At 40.3% G+C, this 13,817-nt stretch overlaps 1 protein-coding gene across 1 annotated transcript in view; it reads left to right on the plus strand.

Moving 5' to 3' along the window:
- Positions 1 to 13,817, plus strand: part of CEP128 (centrosomal protein 128) — a 348,318-nt gene that overhangs the window by 100,982 nt on the left and 233,519 nt on the right. The window contains exon 12 of the mRNA XM_081083727.1: positions 983 to 1,134. Within this exon, the coding sequence (XP_080939853.1) occupies positions 983 to 1,134 (152 nt within the window). The remainder of the gene's footprint in view (positions 1 to 982; positions 1,135 to 13,817) is intronic.

Below are 13,817 nucleotides of genomic sequence, written 5' to 3' on the forward strand. Positions count from 1 at the left end.
CAGTTTTTCACTAAGATAGAGTTAATCACTCTGTTCTTTGGACTATTTCTGTATAATAACCATTATGCTATACAGGAATATCTATATAGTATTTGTCAGTGTTCTTATCATGCTATTAAAATGCCTCTGTACCTTCCATCCAAAGGACATTGGACATTTTAAACACTTTTCTATTTCTGTTTGAAACATTTTGATATTTCTAAAATTTGAATGTGTCTTATAAATGATCTAGAAATTTGATTTGGTAGTATTTCTTTCCATATTTCCCTTTCTGGAAAGGAAACTATTGGAAAAAAAGTAGTTTTAAATGTATATGTTCCAATTTTTGACATCTTAGATTCAAGGAAGTTCTTTATGTCTTGATTCTGTTCTCGTACTGCAGGCTCATTGAAAAAGGGTCTTCACGTTATTTACCTCTGAAGATGATGGTATTAAAGTGTGCTCTGCATCATAGACCAAGTGTCTCATGTTGAGCTAAATACTAAGTCACTTTTATTGTTCGGTGAGATAATTTCACAGAGTAGTCCCCAGAATTAGTAAATGAGTGGTCATGCACAGTCAGAGAGTCAACAGCATCATGTGTTTATGTTGCAAGAAAAGTATTTTGTTGTGTGAACTTCAGTAACTTCAGTTGGAAGTAGCTAAGTTGAAAATTCTTTCAGAATTTTTGTTAGACTTTGAAGGTAATGTGGGGATGTAAGGAAAATGAAAGGAAAAGAAAGGTTTAGGATTTTCCTGAAATAAATTGTACTGGAAAGCAGATAATGTTTTAAGTTTTAGTATTAAAGTGGAATAATATTGTAGAAAACTGAGTGAGACTTGAAACAATAGACTGACAAACCATGAAGTCTGTTGAGTGACAGTGTTAAATAAGTAGATTATGTTAGCTGGAATATTAAAACATCAAGGCTTTGTACCATTTGAAAGTACATTCTTCTAAGAATAAAGAACAGCCATCAAGCTTTACGTTTTTTCTTTGAAGGTGTTGAGCGAGAAAAAGAGAATCTGGAGAAGCAGATGTCGGAGCTAAGAGTCCAGCTGAGCTTCAGTGCCATGGCCTCTGAGCTGGAAGAAGCGAAGCGGTGCATGGAGCGGAAAGACCAGGAGAAAGCACATTTGGCAGCACAAGTGGAGGTGACTTTGCTGGTTTTAAGCCATATTCAAAGGACTTCAGTTTTGTTTCACAGAATTGCTTAATGCATATTTTATATGACGCCTAGAGGCCCAATGCACGAAATTCATGCAAGAGTAGGCCTTCCTTCCTCTGGCTGCCGGCACCCAGGCTTCCCTCGCAGCCCCGGCTTCATCAGGAAGGACGTCCAGTCTAATTAGCATATTATTATTATAGATTGTGATATTTTATGAATGCTAGTTTGGGTATAGATAATGTAAAGTTATGTAGAAATTTCTATGGATTCATTTCTTTTTCATTTGGATCTCACAGACAGGAATCTATTAAACTTGAAAATATTTTTGTTCTAGTATCAATCGTGCTCTTCCTACAGATGGAAGGGACCATTCTTCTCTGAAGGAACAGTGAAGTATCATTTATTTTGGGGGTGAAAATGGCAGAAGGCACAGCAGAAAGGTATTACTGACATTTCATCTTTGAAACCATCCAGGCTTTCAAATCTCTAGCTGTTCTGCATGAGGGAGAGTTGTGATGTCTGTATTAATTCAGGATTGTATAATAATTGTGAATGATGTAATCGTGAGTGAAGTGTAAGTAGGCAGCTACTATTTCCTGCTCACCTTTTTTCTGGCACAGATGGGGAAATTATCAGAAAATATTAAAAATCAAAGGAAAGAACTTCATTTAAAGAAAATGGCTTAATTTCAATTATCATTATGCAAATTAGGTCAAACATGGATGACACACTTGGAAGTACTAGTAGATCTGTATCAGTCCTCTGTGTGGTTTTATTAGCGAAGCTGTGTTTTACTTGTTATAAGTTGCCACATTTGAAGAGTTCCTAAATTATAATAAAAGTTAGAAAATTGCTGTTAAAAGCATCAGACTTTATATCATCCAAAGGAAATATTTAATGTGACTCTAGTCTAGTTTCTCTTTCATCTTGTCATTGAGTCAATAGAAAATGTATTTTAGATTTGGTTCAAGATTCAAATTGTAAAGATAATGAAATATTGACATACTCTTTGCAAAGCCCTCTACATGTTTAATAATTTCTTATCAGAAATATTCTCAGAGCATTTGTAATTGTAGGGCTTTTAAAGTTTGTTTCATGGATATTATTGTAGCCTTTGATCCTGCTGACAAAAGTGCTAAAGTATGATTATTTTGCCAAAATTAAGTGTTTTTAAAAAACTATACTAATGCAGATCAAAGGTAGAAAATCTCATTGCTAAGCTGTTTATGACCACATGTTGGTCTCTCCTCCTTCCATCCCTCCTTCCCTCCCCTTTCTTCTTTCCTTCCTTTCCATTGTATGTGTGTGTTTCATTTACCACTAATGGAATAAATTGAAAAAAGATCTTTGAATATGAAAAACAATTGGAAAGAGAGGTTGAACATTACTCACAAATCAAATACTTAATGGCTGTCTATTATGTGCTAGATACTATTCTAAATGCTAGTGACATAGCAGTGAACAAAAACCCAGCAGATTTCCTTTTCCCTATGCAGGTGACTTTCTAAAATTGATGCAGAAAATTCTTTGAATTTGTCTCAAGTCTAATTCAAAATCCTTTTGGATGATAAAAGAATTTTTCCCCAGTTGCCATTGAAAAGGTAGTAATAAAAAGACATCGTTCATCTTGGAAGAAATAACTATTAACCAGTTTTATATTTTTTCTTATTTTTCAAAAATGAAATAATTAAATTACATCAGTTGTTTCAGATTTAGTGACACTTACGATTATGACTTGTTTGTATTTCATACCTTGTGGACGCCCATTGAATATCTTTATTCCCAAGCTATTAGTGAAATCTAGTGTAGACTTTGTGAGAGATAAATCATGGATCAATTTAACTCCCAACATTTGGGAACTTTATTGAAATTTAATTCAAAAGCATTTACTGGTAATCTCTGCTTTATTTTTAGAAAGTTTTAGGTTATATGGGGTATTGTCTTATACATTCTATAAAAAATGTAAATTAATCTTTAGTTGTTTTTTAAGGGCCAAATATAAATAAGATGCACAGAATGAGATTATTGGTCAGGCTCAAGAACATTTATATAGTTACATGCCTTTTAGTTTGTTTGATCATTGTCTTTATCCTTTACTTGGCTTTCTAACACCTCTCCTACAGAAACTCAAACACAGTTTTGTCAACTCATTTTTTTCTTAAACTTCCCTAATCCCATCTGTTTTTTCTTTGTTCCAGTTATCCACTGCTTCTCTAATGTCCTTCTTTTGTGCAAACCTAAACCTTATTCTTTCTGAAGCATTCTTGGATTATATCAATTACAAGCCTTCCTCCTGAACCATCCTTTGCCCACATCTCTGGTGTTCTTATGGCATCTTTCTCACACTGTATTAAAGTCATCTGGGATATTTCTTTAAGATTTAAAAATGGGTTGAAATAAAGGAGAAATGGGGCTGCAGAAGAAAGCTTCCCTGGTATGAAGACAGATTAAACTCTGATGTCCTTCCTTACCTTAGTGGACATTGTGCATGAAGGCCTCATCCTCACATCTGGAAACTTGAGTTTTCTGTGTCCTAGAATTAATGTGATCTGGGAGTCTGGTTCATATTAACAGTAAAACTCACAAGAGAGCAATATATAAGAGTGCCAGCTCATTGATGTACCCTGCTGGAGGCCTATACTGGTATTTAATTACTATTCTCCTATGCAGAGCACTAGTCTCTTAATTTTCTATACCTGGGTTTTGGAAAGCTGAATTAGTAACCAAAAAATTGCTTGATGAACACAGAATCAGAGAAAAATGATGTCTAAAGGACTGTTTGTTCATGCCTATGGTAAAGCTTCCCCACCCTCCATCTCTGTTTATAGAGTTCTTGTGAGCAGAAAACATGTTTACTTCACCAGATTCTTTCTTCATTTCTGGAATGTGTTGAACTGACTTTTTTTTTGGTCTTTCTAACAATCTTCTCTGATTTCACTCTGATGCTCAATTTTCTGTTTACATTTTCTTTTGATACGTTGCTGTGCAAAGATTTTGCTCCTGGCCATTTGCCAGTATGCATTGATGTTACAATTCAAACTAGTGGATTCTGGGAGCCACTTATGAATTAAAGACATCTCTTTTCAGATCATTGATGAGTGTGGGTTAAGGACCAGGTCTTGCCTCTGAATCCCTTTGTGCTCTCCTTTAGTGTCTTATCCGTATTGGGCACTGAATGAATGATTGTTGACTGAAATAAAATACTAAAGAGCATTTTTTATGGTTATATTTTAAAGCTAACATTGCTGCCCAGTCATTCCTTAAAAGCACATAATTTCTGGAAGAGTTGTCAGTATTCAAGAGGACCTTTGCTCTTTCTCACTAATTGCATTAGTTTTTGTTGATCCAGAATATATATTTTAAGCAGTTATTTTACACTGGGAGAAAAACAGTGAAAATAGCTTGTAAAAAACCCAAATGAAAGCTGTGTTTGAGTTTGCATAATTTACCTTTCAAATTGTACCCAAGATTTTAAATCTGTATGTGCGTAGAAAATACTGAGTGCATTTTTCTCCCCTTTCTAAACTTGAGTTGAACCTCATTAACCTTGATAGGCTATTTGTATTCATAAGAATTTCAAGCATCCTTGATCAATGATTCCCCCTGATTTAATCTCAGCCTCCATATTCCATCAATTTATTCTTCTTGGAAAAAAATTTGACTTTTAAATTCAGTGAACTTCAAAGAAAGAAAAAAAACAAAGTGCTGTACATAATTTAGATTAATTGTTGAAAGTGATAATTGACAACTGACATGATTATACATTAGCATAAACTTGGGACTTAATGCCAACATTTACTTTTAAGAAGAGAAAGGGTAGTGGAGAACAAATGCTAATCAATAGTAACTTTTTAAGAGTCTCATGCTCTACCGACTGAGCTAGCTGGGCTTGATAGTAACTTTTTTCAAAAATGATTAGTACAGTAGGAACTGAAGGAAGGGTCCTTTTACCATGTTTTTAGGTTAAACTCTTTTTTAAAAATATATATATTTTATTGATTTTTTACAGAGAGGAAGGGAGAGGGACAGAGAGTTAGAAACATTGATGAGAGAGAAACATCGATCAGCTGCCTCCTGCACACCCCCTACTGGGGATGAGCCCCCAACCAAGGTAAATGTCCTTGACTGGAATTGAACCCGGGACCCTTCAGTCTGAAGGCCGACGCTCTATCCACTGAGCCAAACCAGTTAGGGCGGTTAAGCTCTTTTGATTCTTGCATTTCTTATATAAAGCTGTCTACTTTACTATGCGATAATGCCCTCTTCAATACTACTTTGAAACCCTTCATAAAGGCCTATGGTCTTAGTCATCTTAATTACCCTGTCTCAATTTCCTATTTCCTATTTCCACTGCATTGGAAGTGGGGTTCTTGGGGTGCCCCTAGAATAATCATTTCCAGAGACCCCCATGGGAGGATGAGATATGGTAGAAAGCTTTATTTCTATGGAATTGCTTCCCTCGGTTTCTAAAATCCCATTTTCCTTAGTCCAGTCATAGAAGAATTGTAGCTGGAGTTTCAGTAAAGGTAGAAACAAAGCCAGTGTCCAGAGTTTCCTTTCAATGTTGGAGCAGGGTCCAATTCAGCATCAGGGTAGTTACAGTCTATTAGTCCATTGTGGGTGGGGTCCCTATGGCTGTGGGCCATATGGGCAAATGCAGAGAAGTAGTAGCAAAAGAACCCCACAGGCCAGGAGACAAGTATCCTTGAGAAAACTGGCCGGGGTCCAACCCAAGCAGGTCCAGGGGTTCCCAAAGGCGTAGACGGAGTCGGCGAAGAAGGAAGGACACGGAGACAGTATTCAGTTGATCAGCAGCCTAGCCAGGATCTCTAGCCAAGTTCTGGTCTGGATCTCCAGAGAGGTTTTGCTTAGGATCTCCAGCCAGGTTCTGTGTCCATGTTCTCTTGCTAGGTTCTCCAGGTTCTCCAACCAGGTTCTGTGTCCATGTTCTCTTGCTAGGTTCTCCAGCCAGGTTCTGTCCAGATTCTCCAGCCAGGTTCAGTCACCAGGTTCTAGTCAGGTTCTCTTGCCAATTTCTGTAGTCAGGTTCAGTCCAGGATCTTTTGCCATGTTCTCTCCAGTGAAGTTCTTCTGTCTCTAGGTTCTGTGTAGGTTCTGTCTTCTAAGTTCTGTGTTGTTACATCTGTATTTATACCAGTTGATTCCAATCCTGTCAATCTCTATTCCAAAGGTTAGGGCGTTTCTTATCTCCATTCCAGGGAGTAAAGATTATGTAGCTTAAGCATGATTGTTCGTAGTTAAAGTGATTAATTACCCGCCTTCACTTAGTTAAGAGGTTTTATTCCCTCCCTAACTTCAGGGGAAAATCCCTACCTGGGGAAACAACCTTTCTCAGAGAGGTGACCTTGGTTAAAACACATAGTGCCAAGAAGGTGAGCAAACATATTAAGAACAGTATGCCATATATGCCAGGTCCCTTGAAACAGCAAGGATGGACTGGCTCCCGGCAAATTCCCCCTTTTTTATTTTTTGAAAGCAGGCATTAAAAAGAAAAACCCCAAATGCTCTCTTGTATCCATTTTAAGAGTAGGATTGGCGCTTTCCGCTATTACCTGAGTCCTGATCTATCACCCCAGGGAGAGCTTGCCAATCCTGCACTTTCCTGGGATGGAAAGGCTGCAGTGGGGTTAAGAATAAGGCTCCTTGGGCCTACCTTCTCCCATGCCTTTACATTTACTTTTCCTTCCTCAGAAAAGCATGGACATACTTCTTGTATAAAACGTTCTGTCTGTCTGGGAGTAACCTTAATTCCTCTGCTAGCAAGCATATGTGTTAAAAGATCAATACAGAGTCTTATTTCTTTAGACTCAGTATGGCACATCTTCTTAATCTAAAGATCAATACAGAGTCTTCTTTCTTTGGACTCAGTATGGCATATCTTCTCAATCTAAGTTCTGTACTATCCACCTTCTTACCCTACTTATCCTCTATAGGGGGGTCTGCAGTACCCTGGTGGAGTCCTATCTGTCCCGAGTGTGGGGGTTCTCAATGGGGGGGGGGCTTACCTAGGGGAATCCTGTTCCAGGGGTTCCCAAAGGTGTGGACGGAGTCGGCGAAGACTATCCACCCTCTTCCTACGGTGGAGTCCGATCCGTCCCGAGTGTGGGGGGGCTTACCTAGGGTAATGGGGGGCTTACCTAAGGGTCCCTGTTCGGGCGCCAGATGCTGGGGTCCAACCCCAGCAGGTCCAGGGGTCCCCAAAGGTGTGGACGGAGTCGGCGAAGAAGGAATGACATGGAGTCGGCGAAGAAGGAAGGACACGGAGACAGTGTTCAGTTGATCAGCAGCCTAGCCAGGATCTCCAGCCAGGATCTCCAGCCAAGTTCTGGTCTGGATCTCCAGAGAGGTTATGCTTAGGATCTCCAGCCAGGTTCTGTGTCCATGTTCTCTTGCTAGGTTCTCCAGGTTCTCCAGCCAGGTTCTGTAGCCATGTTCCCTCACTAGGTTCTCCAGCCAGGTTCAGTCACCAGGTTCTAGTCAGGTTCTCTTGCCAATTTCTGTAGTCAGGTTCAGTCCAGGATCTTTTGCCATGTTCTCTCCAGTGAAGTTCTTCTGTCTCTAGGTTCTGTGTAGGTTCTGTCTTCTTAGTTCTGTTTCTTGCTGTCTTCTAAGTTCTGTGTTGTTACATCTGTATTTATACCAGTTGATTCCAATCCTGTCAATCTCTATTCCAAAGGTTAGGGCGTTTCTTATCTCCATTCCAGGGAGTAAAGATTATGTAGCTTAAGCATGATTGTTCGTAGTTAAAGTGATTAATTACCCGCCTTCACTTAGTTAAGAGGTTTTATTCCCTCCCTAACTTCAGGGGAAAATCCCTACCTGGGGAAACAACCTTTCTCAGAGAGGTGACCTTGGTTAAAACACATAGTGCCAAGAAGGTGAGCAAACATATTAAGAACAGTATGCCATATATGCCAGGTCCCTTGAAACAGCAAGGATGGACTGGCTCCCGGCAAATTCCCCCTTTTTTATTTTTTGAAAGCAGGCATTAAAAAGAAAAACCCCAAATGCTCTCTTGTACCCATTTTAAGAGTAGGATTGGCGCTTTCCGCTATTACCTGAGTCCTGATCTATCACCCCAGGGAGAGCTTGCCAATCCTGCACTTTCCTGGGATGGAAAGGCTGCAGTGGGGTTAAGAATAAGGCTCCTTGGGCCTACCTTCTCCCATGCCTTTACATTTACTTTTCCTTCCTCAGAAAAGCATGGACATACTTCTTGTATAAAACGTTCTGTCTGTCTGGGAGTAACCTTAATTCCTCTGCTAGCAAGCATATGTGTTAAAAGATCAATACAGAGTCTTATTTCTTTAGACTCAGTATGGCACATCTTCTTAATCTAAAGATCAATACAGAGTCTTCTTTCTTTGGACTCAGTATGGCATATCTTCTCAATCTAAGTTCTGTACTATCCACCTTCTTACCCTACTTATCCTCTATAGGGGGGTCTGCAGTACCCTGGTGGAGTCCTATCTGTCCCGAGTGTGGGGGTTCTCAATGGGGGGGGGGGCTTACCTAGGGGAATCCTGTTCCAGGGGTTCCCAAAGGTGTGGACGGAGTCGGCGAAGACTATCCACCCTCTTCCTACGGTGGAGTCCGATCCGTCCCGAGTGTGGGGGGGCTTACCTAGGGTAATGGGGGGCTTACCTAAGGGTCCCTGTTCGGGCGCCAGATGCTGGGGTCCAACCCCAGCAGGTCCAGGGGTCCCCAAAGGTGTGGACGGAGTCGGCGAAGAAGGAATGACATGGAGTCGGCGAAGAAGGAAGGACACGGAGACAGTGTTCAGTTGATCAGCAGCCTAGCCAGGATCTCCAGCCAGGATCTCCAGCCAAGTTCTGGTCTGGATCTCCAGAGAGGTTATGCTTAGGATCTCCAGCCAGGTTCTGTGTCCATGTTCTCTTGCTAGGTTCTCCAGGTTCTCCAGCCAGGTTCTGTAGCCATGTTCCCTCACTAGGTTCTCCAGCCAGGTTCTGTCCAGGTTCTCCAGCCAGGTTCAGTCACCAGGTTCTAGTCAGGTTTTCTTGCCAATTTCTGTAGTCAGGTTCAGTCCAGGATCTTTTGCCATGTTCTCTCCAGTGAAGTTCTTCTGTCTCTAGGTTCTGTGTAGGTTCTGTCTTCTTAGTTCTGTTTCTTGCTGTCTTCTAAGTTCTGTGTTGTTACATCTGTATTTATACCAGTTGATTCCAATCCTGTCAATCTCTATTCCAAAGGTTAGGGCGTTTCTTATCTCCATTCCAGGGAGTAAAGATTATGTAGCTTAAGCATGATTGTTCGTAGTTAAAGTGATTAATTACCCGCCTTCACTTAGTTAAGAGGTTTTATTCCCTCCCTAACTTCAGGGGAAAATCCCTACCTGGGGAAACAACCTTTCTCAGAGAGGTGACCTTGGTTAAAACACATAGTGCCAAGAAGGCGAGCAAACATATCAAGAACAGTATGCCATATATGCCAGGTCCCTTGAAACAGCAAGGATGGACCGGCTCCCGGCAAAAACTTGTCTCCTGAGAGCAAAAATTTCTTTGTTTAGGGGTTAAGTATCCCAAATCTTTAAGGGCTTGCAGTGGCCATGCCCATTCTGGCCAACAACCTCTTCCTCTGGTATGATTGCCTGTCACCCAAACTTTACTGGGCATGCATCTATCTTCCCTTTGTCCAGTCCCCTTTCCCAGTGATTTGCAGGTAACTTGCCTATAATGTCTGACCTTCCCTTTGCTCCTTTTCTATTATTAATAACTAGCTAATTTCAACGGGATCACTGTTGTACTTCTTTTTATCTTAATAACTAGAGGCACCCAGTGCACAAAATTTGTGCACGGAAGTAGGGGGCTCTCTCAGCCTGGCCTGCACCCTCTCACAATCCGGGACCACTGGCTCCTAACCGCTCACTTGCCTGCCTGCCTGATCACCCCTAACTGCTTCTGCCTGCCTGCCTGCCTGATCGCCCCTAACTGCTCTCCCCTGCCAGCCTGATCGCCCCTAACCACTCTGCCTTGCTGGCCTGATCACCCCTAAACGCTCTCCCCTGCAGGCCTAATCACCCCTAACCGCCTCTGCATCGGCCCCTGCCACCGTGGCTTTGTCTGGAAGATGTCCAGTCTATCCAGTCTAATTAGCATATTAACCTTTTATTAGTATAGATTTCTTCCTTATCTAGGTGCATGTTGTAAAATAAGGTATTATCCGAGTACTAAATAATTTTTAATCAGATTAGATTATAAAGAAAATAAATATTGGCAGCAAAACTTTATAGACAGGCTCAATTTGTCAAATCTAGTGGAGAAGAGGTCTTCTTGTTAATACAATATAGTGTATTATGTCTGGACACTGATTCACACCTCATTTCTGGGGCCTGTTGTTTTTTTGTTTAATTTGTTTAGTGAATTGTCTGGGGTAGTTCAGTGAAACCTATTTTCTCCTATAGTGTGCAGTCACTTCTCAGAGGATGCAGCCTTGGGTATGTGCAGTCTTTTTTTTTTTTTTAAATATATTTTATTGATTTTTTATAGAGAAGAAGGAAGAGGGATAGAGTTAGAAACATTGATGAGAGAGAAACATCGATCAGCTGCCTCCTGCGCAACCCCTACTGGGGATGTGCCTACAACCAAGGTACATGCCCTTGACTGGAATTGAACCTGGGACCCTTCAGTCCACAGGCCGATGCTCTATCCTCTGAGCCAAACCAGCTACGGCTTTATTTTTTTTTTTTTTTTGATTAAGGTATTACATATGTGTCCTTATCTCCCCATTGCCCCCACAACCTCCCACTCATGCCCTCCCCCCCCTCCCCCCCCTAGTGCCTGTGTCCATTGGTTAGGTTTATAGACATGCATACAAGTCCTTTGGTTGATCTCTCCCCTTTACTCCCCTAGGTTTATCAGTCTGAAGTTTGACGCTCTGATCGATATGCTTCTCTGTCCCTGCATTAAAAAACTGTGGTACATCTACCAGGCGTCCTCAAACTACGTCCCGCAGGCCACATGCAGCCCGCCGAAAACATTTATCTGGCCCGCCGGGTGTTTTTGCCTCCGCTGCCTGTCCTGCTTAGCAGCCGACTCGTCCCGGGCCCGCAGTGCGCATGTGTGGAATGAGGGACAGTGAATTGGCCCCCTGTTTAAAAAGTTTGAGGACCTCTGATCTACACAATGGAATACTGTGCTTTGATATATGGGCAGTGTTTCAGGCTACCAGGGATGATTGTGGGTTTAGCTGGATTCTCTCTGTCTAGTTTCCTGATTTCCCAATTAAACCTCTGGCTAGTCTGAGTCTGTTGATATCTAGTTTTTAGCTTCTCTGCTAATTGCTAGCTTATTGTTGTTTTTTATTTTTATTTTTGACAGTCTGATTCAATTAGACTTGGGTGTGTTTTTTTTCTGGTGTAGGGTGTTATCAGTCTTTGGGGGCATTCTCTGATCTCAAGAGGGTTCTTCTTAGCTGTCTTTTCCCTTGATTTTCTCTATTAAAATTATAGCTGATATGTCATTTCACTGGTTGCTACTAGTACTATGGAAATTATGTTCACCCCCAAGATCTCCATTGTTTTTGATATCAGCCTTAGGCATGAATTTCCTAATGCTCTGTTACAAAGAAAGTCAGTTCTTCTCAGTTCTTAAGACCATTTCTCTTTCTCACCAGAGCCTCTGCATCACTGCAGTGGAGTGGAGTTCAGGGACTATAGCCTGCTTCCCACTGGAGGACACTATAGCTCTTCAAATGTGGTGCTGGTGCGGAAGGCGGTCTCTGACCTTTTCAACTTGCCCTTTCTCTTATGGAACCTTCTGTAGACCTACTGTGCCTACAAATGGGGCCTGTTGAAGGAAGGGAACCTCAGTCCTTTGGCTCTGCTTGTTTGAAATAGAGCTTCTGCAACACTGACCAGGGGCTCTACTGCTCTGAGGGTGAATCTGTAGCTCAGACTAGGGGTTGGCATAGAGTAAGCCTGTCTTCTTGGCTATACCTGGCTGGAGTAGTTTCAGTCACACTGCGCTGGGGAAGGAGCGATGGGAACGGGTTGCAGCTCAGATGCCACAGACTCTCATTCTCACCAAGATTTAATAGATTTTTTTAAAATAAATGTTTCTCCATTTGTTCTGTGCCCTTAGGATAATTTCCAGATGCATTAAATGATTTTTATTATTTAAATGATTTTTACCAGTTGAATGGTCATTTTGTTGGGAATAGGGTCTTTTAAGCTCCTTACACTGCCATTCTGGAAGTCTTGCTCTCTGGGAGAAAGAGTGTATTGGTTAGAAGAAAATATCCACTGTGAATCACAGAGAGTCAAAAAGATGGAAAATATAGTAAGTGCACATCACTTAATGGTGTCAATAAGTTCTGTGACTTTAAGTGAAACAACATACTAGTATAATGAAATCAGTTTAACCGTAGGCTAATTGCTATAAGTAGGAGTAAGTTCCCATAGCGTCTCATCAGCATTATAACAAAACATGTTGAAAAAAATGATAGTATTTGAAGGCTTACTGTACAGAAAAGTTTGTAAATGCTATATGGGACATAGTGAAAGGTCTGAAGTTCTAATATGTATGTAATTGGAATTCTAAAAGCCAAAGAGAGAGTGGAACAGAAGCAATATTTGAAGAGAATAGACAGCAATCCACATAATTAAGAAGTTCTGAGAACCCCAAGCAGGACAAATACAGTGAAAATCACAACCAGATATATCACATTAAAATTAGTAAAACCAAAGAGAAAGAGAAAAACCTCAAATGCATTTAGAAGAGGAAGTAGACACATTACCTTAAAAGATCAAAATGGAAACTTTCTGGCATCTTCAAAGCGCTAAAAGAAAGTAATTGCCAACCTAGATCCATACCCATTAAAAATATCCTTCAAAAGTGAAGGTGAAGTAAAGATATTTCTGGACAACAAAAACTGATGAATTCAGTTTCAATAGAATTTCACTAAGGAAAATACTAAAGGTAATTTTTTTGAAGGTGAAAGGGAGAACAAAAATCATCAGGGAATGAAGATAATAATGTAAATGTAAATGTATTTTACTACCAATGAACTATAAACTTAAAAATGGCTAAGGTGGTGAATTTTGTGTTATGTGCATTTTTCCACAATAAAAAAAGAAAAATAATAATAATCTATTTATTGTAACAGTAGACATACAAAGGAATAGCTTTAAAGGATGTTTCTTTAATCAGCCACTCAATATTCAGACAAAGCAAAACCATGTGCTCTCTATACCTATGAGAATTCAAGACATGGCTCCAACCCAATTTCATACCATCCAGTCACAATGCCACCTGTTGAGTTCTATGTATGGTAAAGTTAAAAGTAAATAAGATTTAAAATGAAAATGAAAATCTCAGTCACACTGACCTCATTTCAGATGTTCAATAGGAATATATGGCTAACACTGATATAAAACATCACTGCTGAAAGCTGAAAGTGCTACTGGACAATGCTAATCTAGAACAACCACTAATTAATATCAATATAATGACTTGATATTCTCTATAATTTTATTTATTTTTTGTTAATCCTCACCAGAGGATATTTTTTCCATTGATTTTTATTGAGAGTAGAAATGAGGGAGAGGGAGAGAGAGAAACATCGCTGAGAGAGAACATCAATTGGTTGCTGCCGGGGTCCAACCCCAGCGGGTCCAGGGGTCCCCAAAGGTGT

This window comes from Myotis nattereri (genome assembly GCF_964212035.1).
Source record: "Myotis nattereri genome assembly, chromosome: 1".
NCBI classification, from domain to species: domain Eukaryota; kingdom Metazoa; phylum Chordata; class Mammalia; order Chiroptera; family Vespertilionidae; genus Myotis; species Myotis nattereri.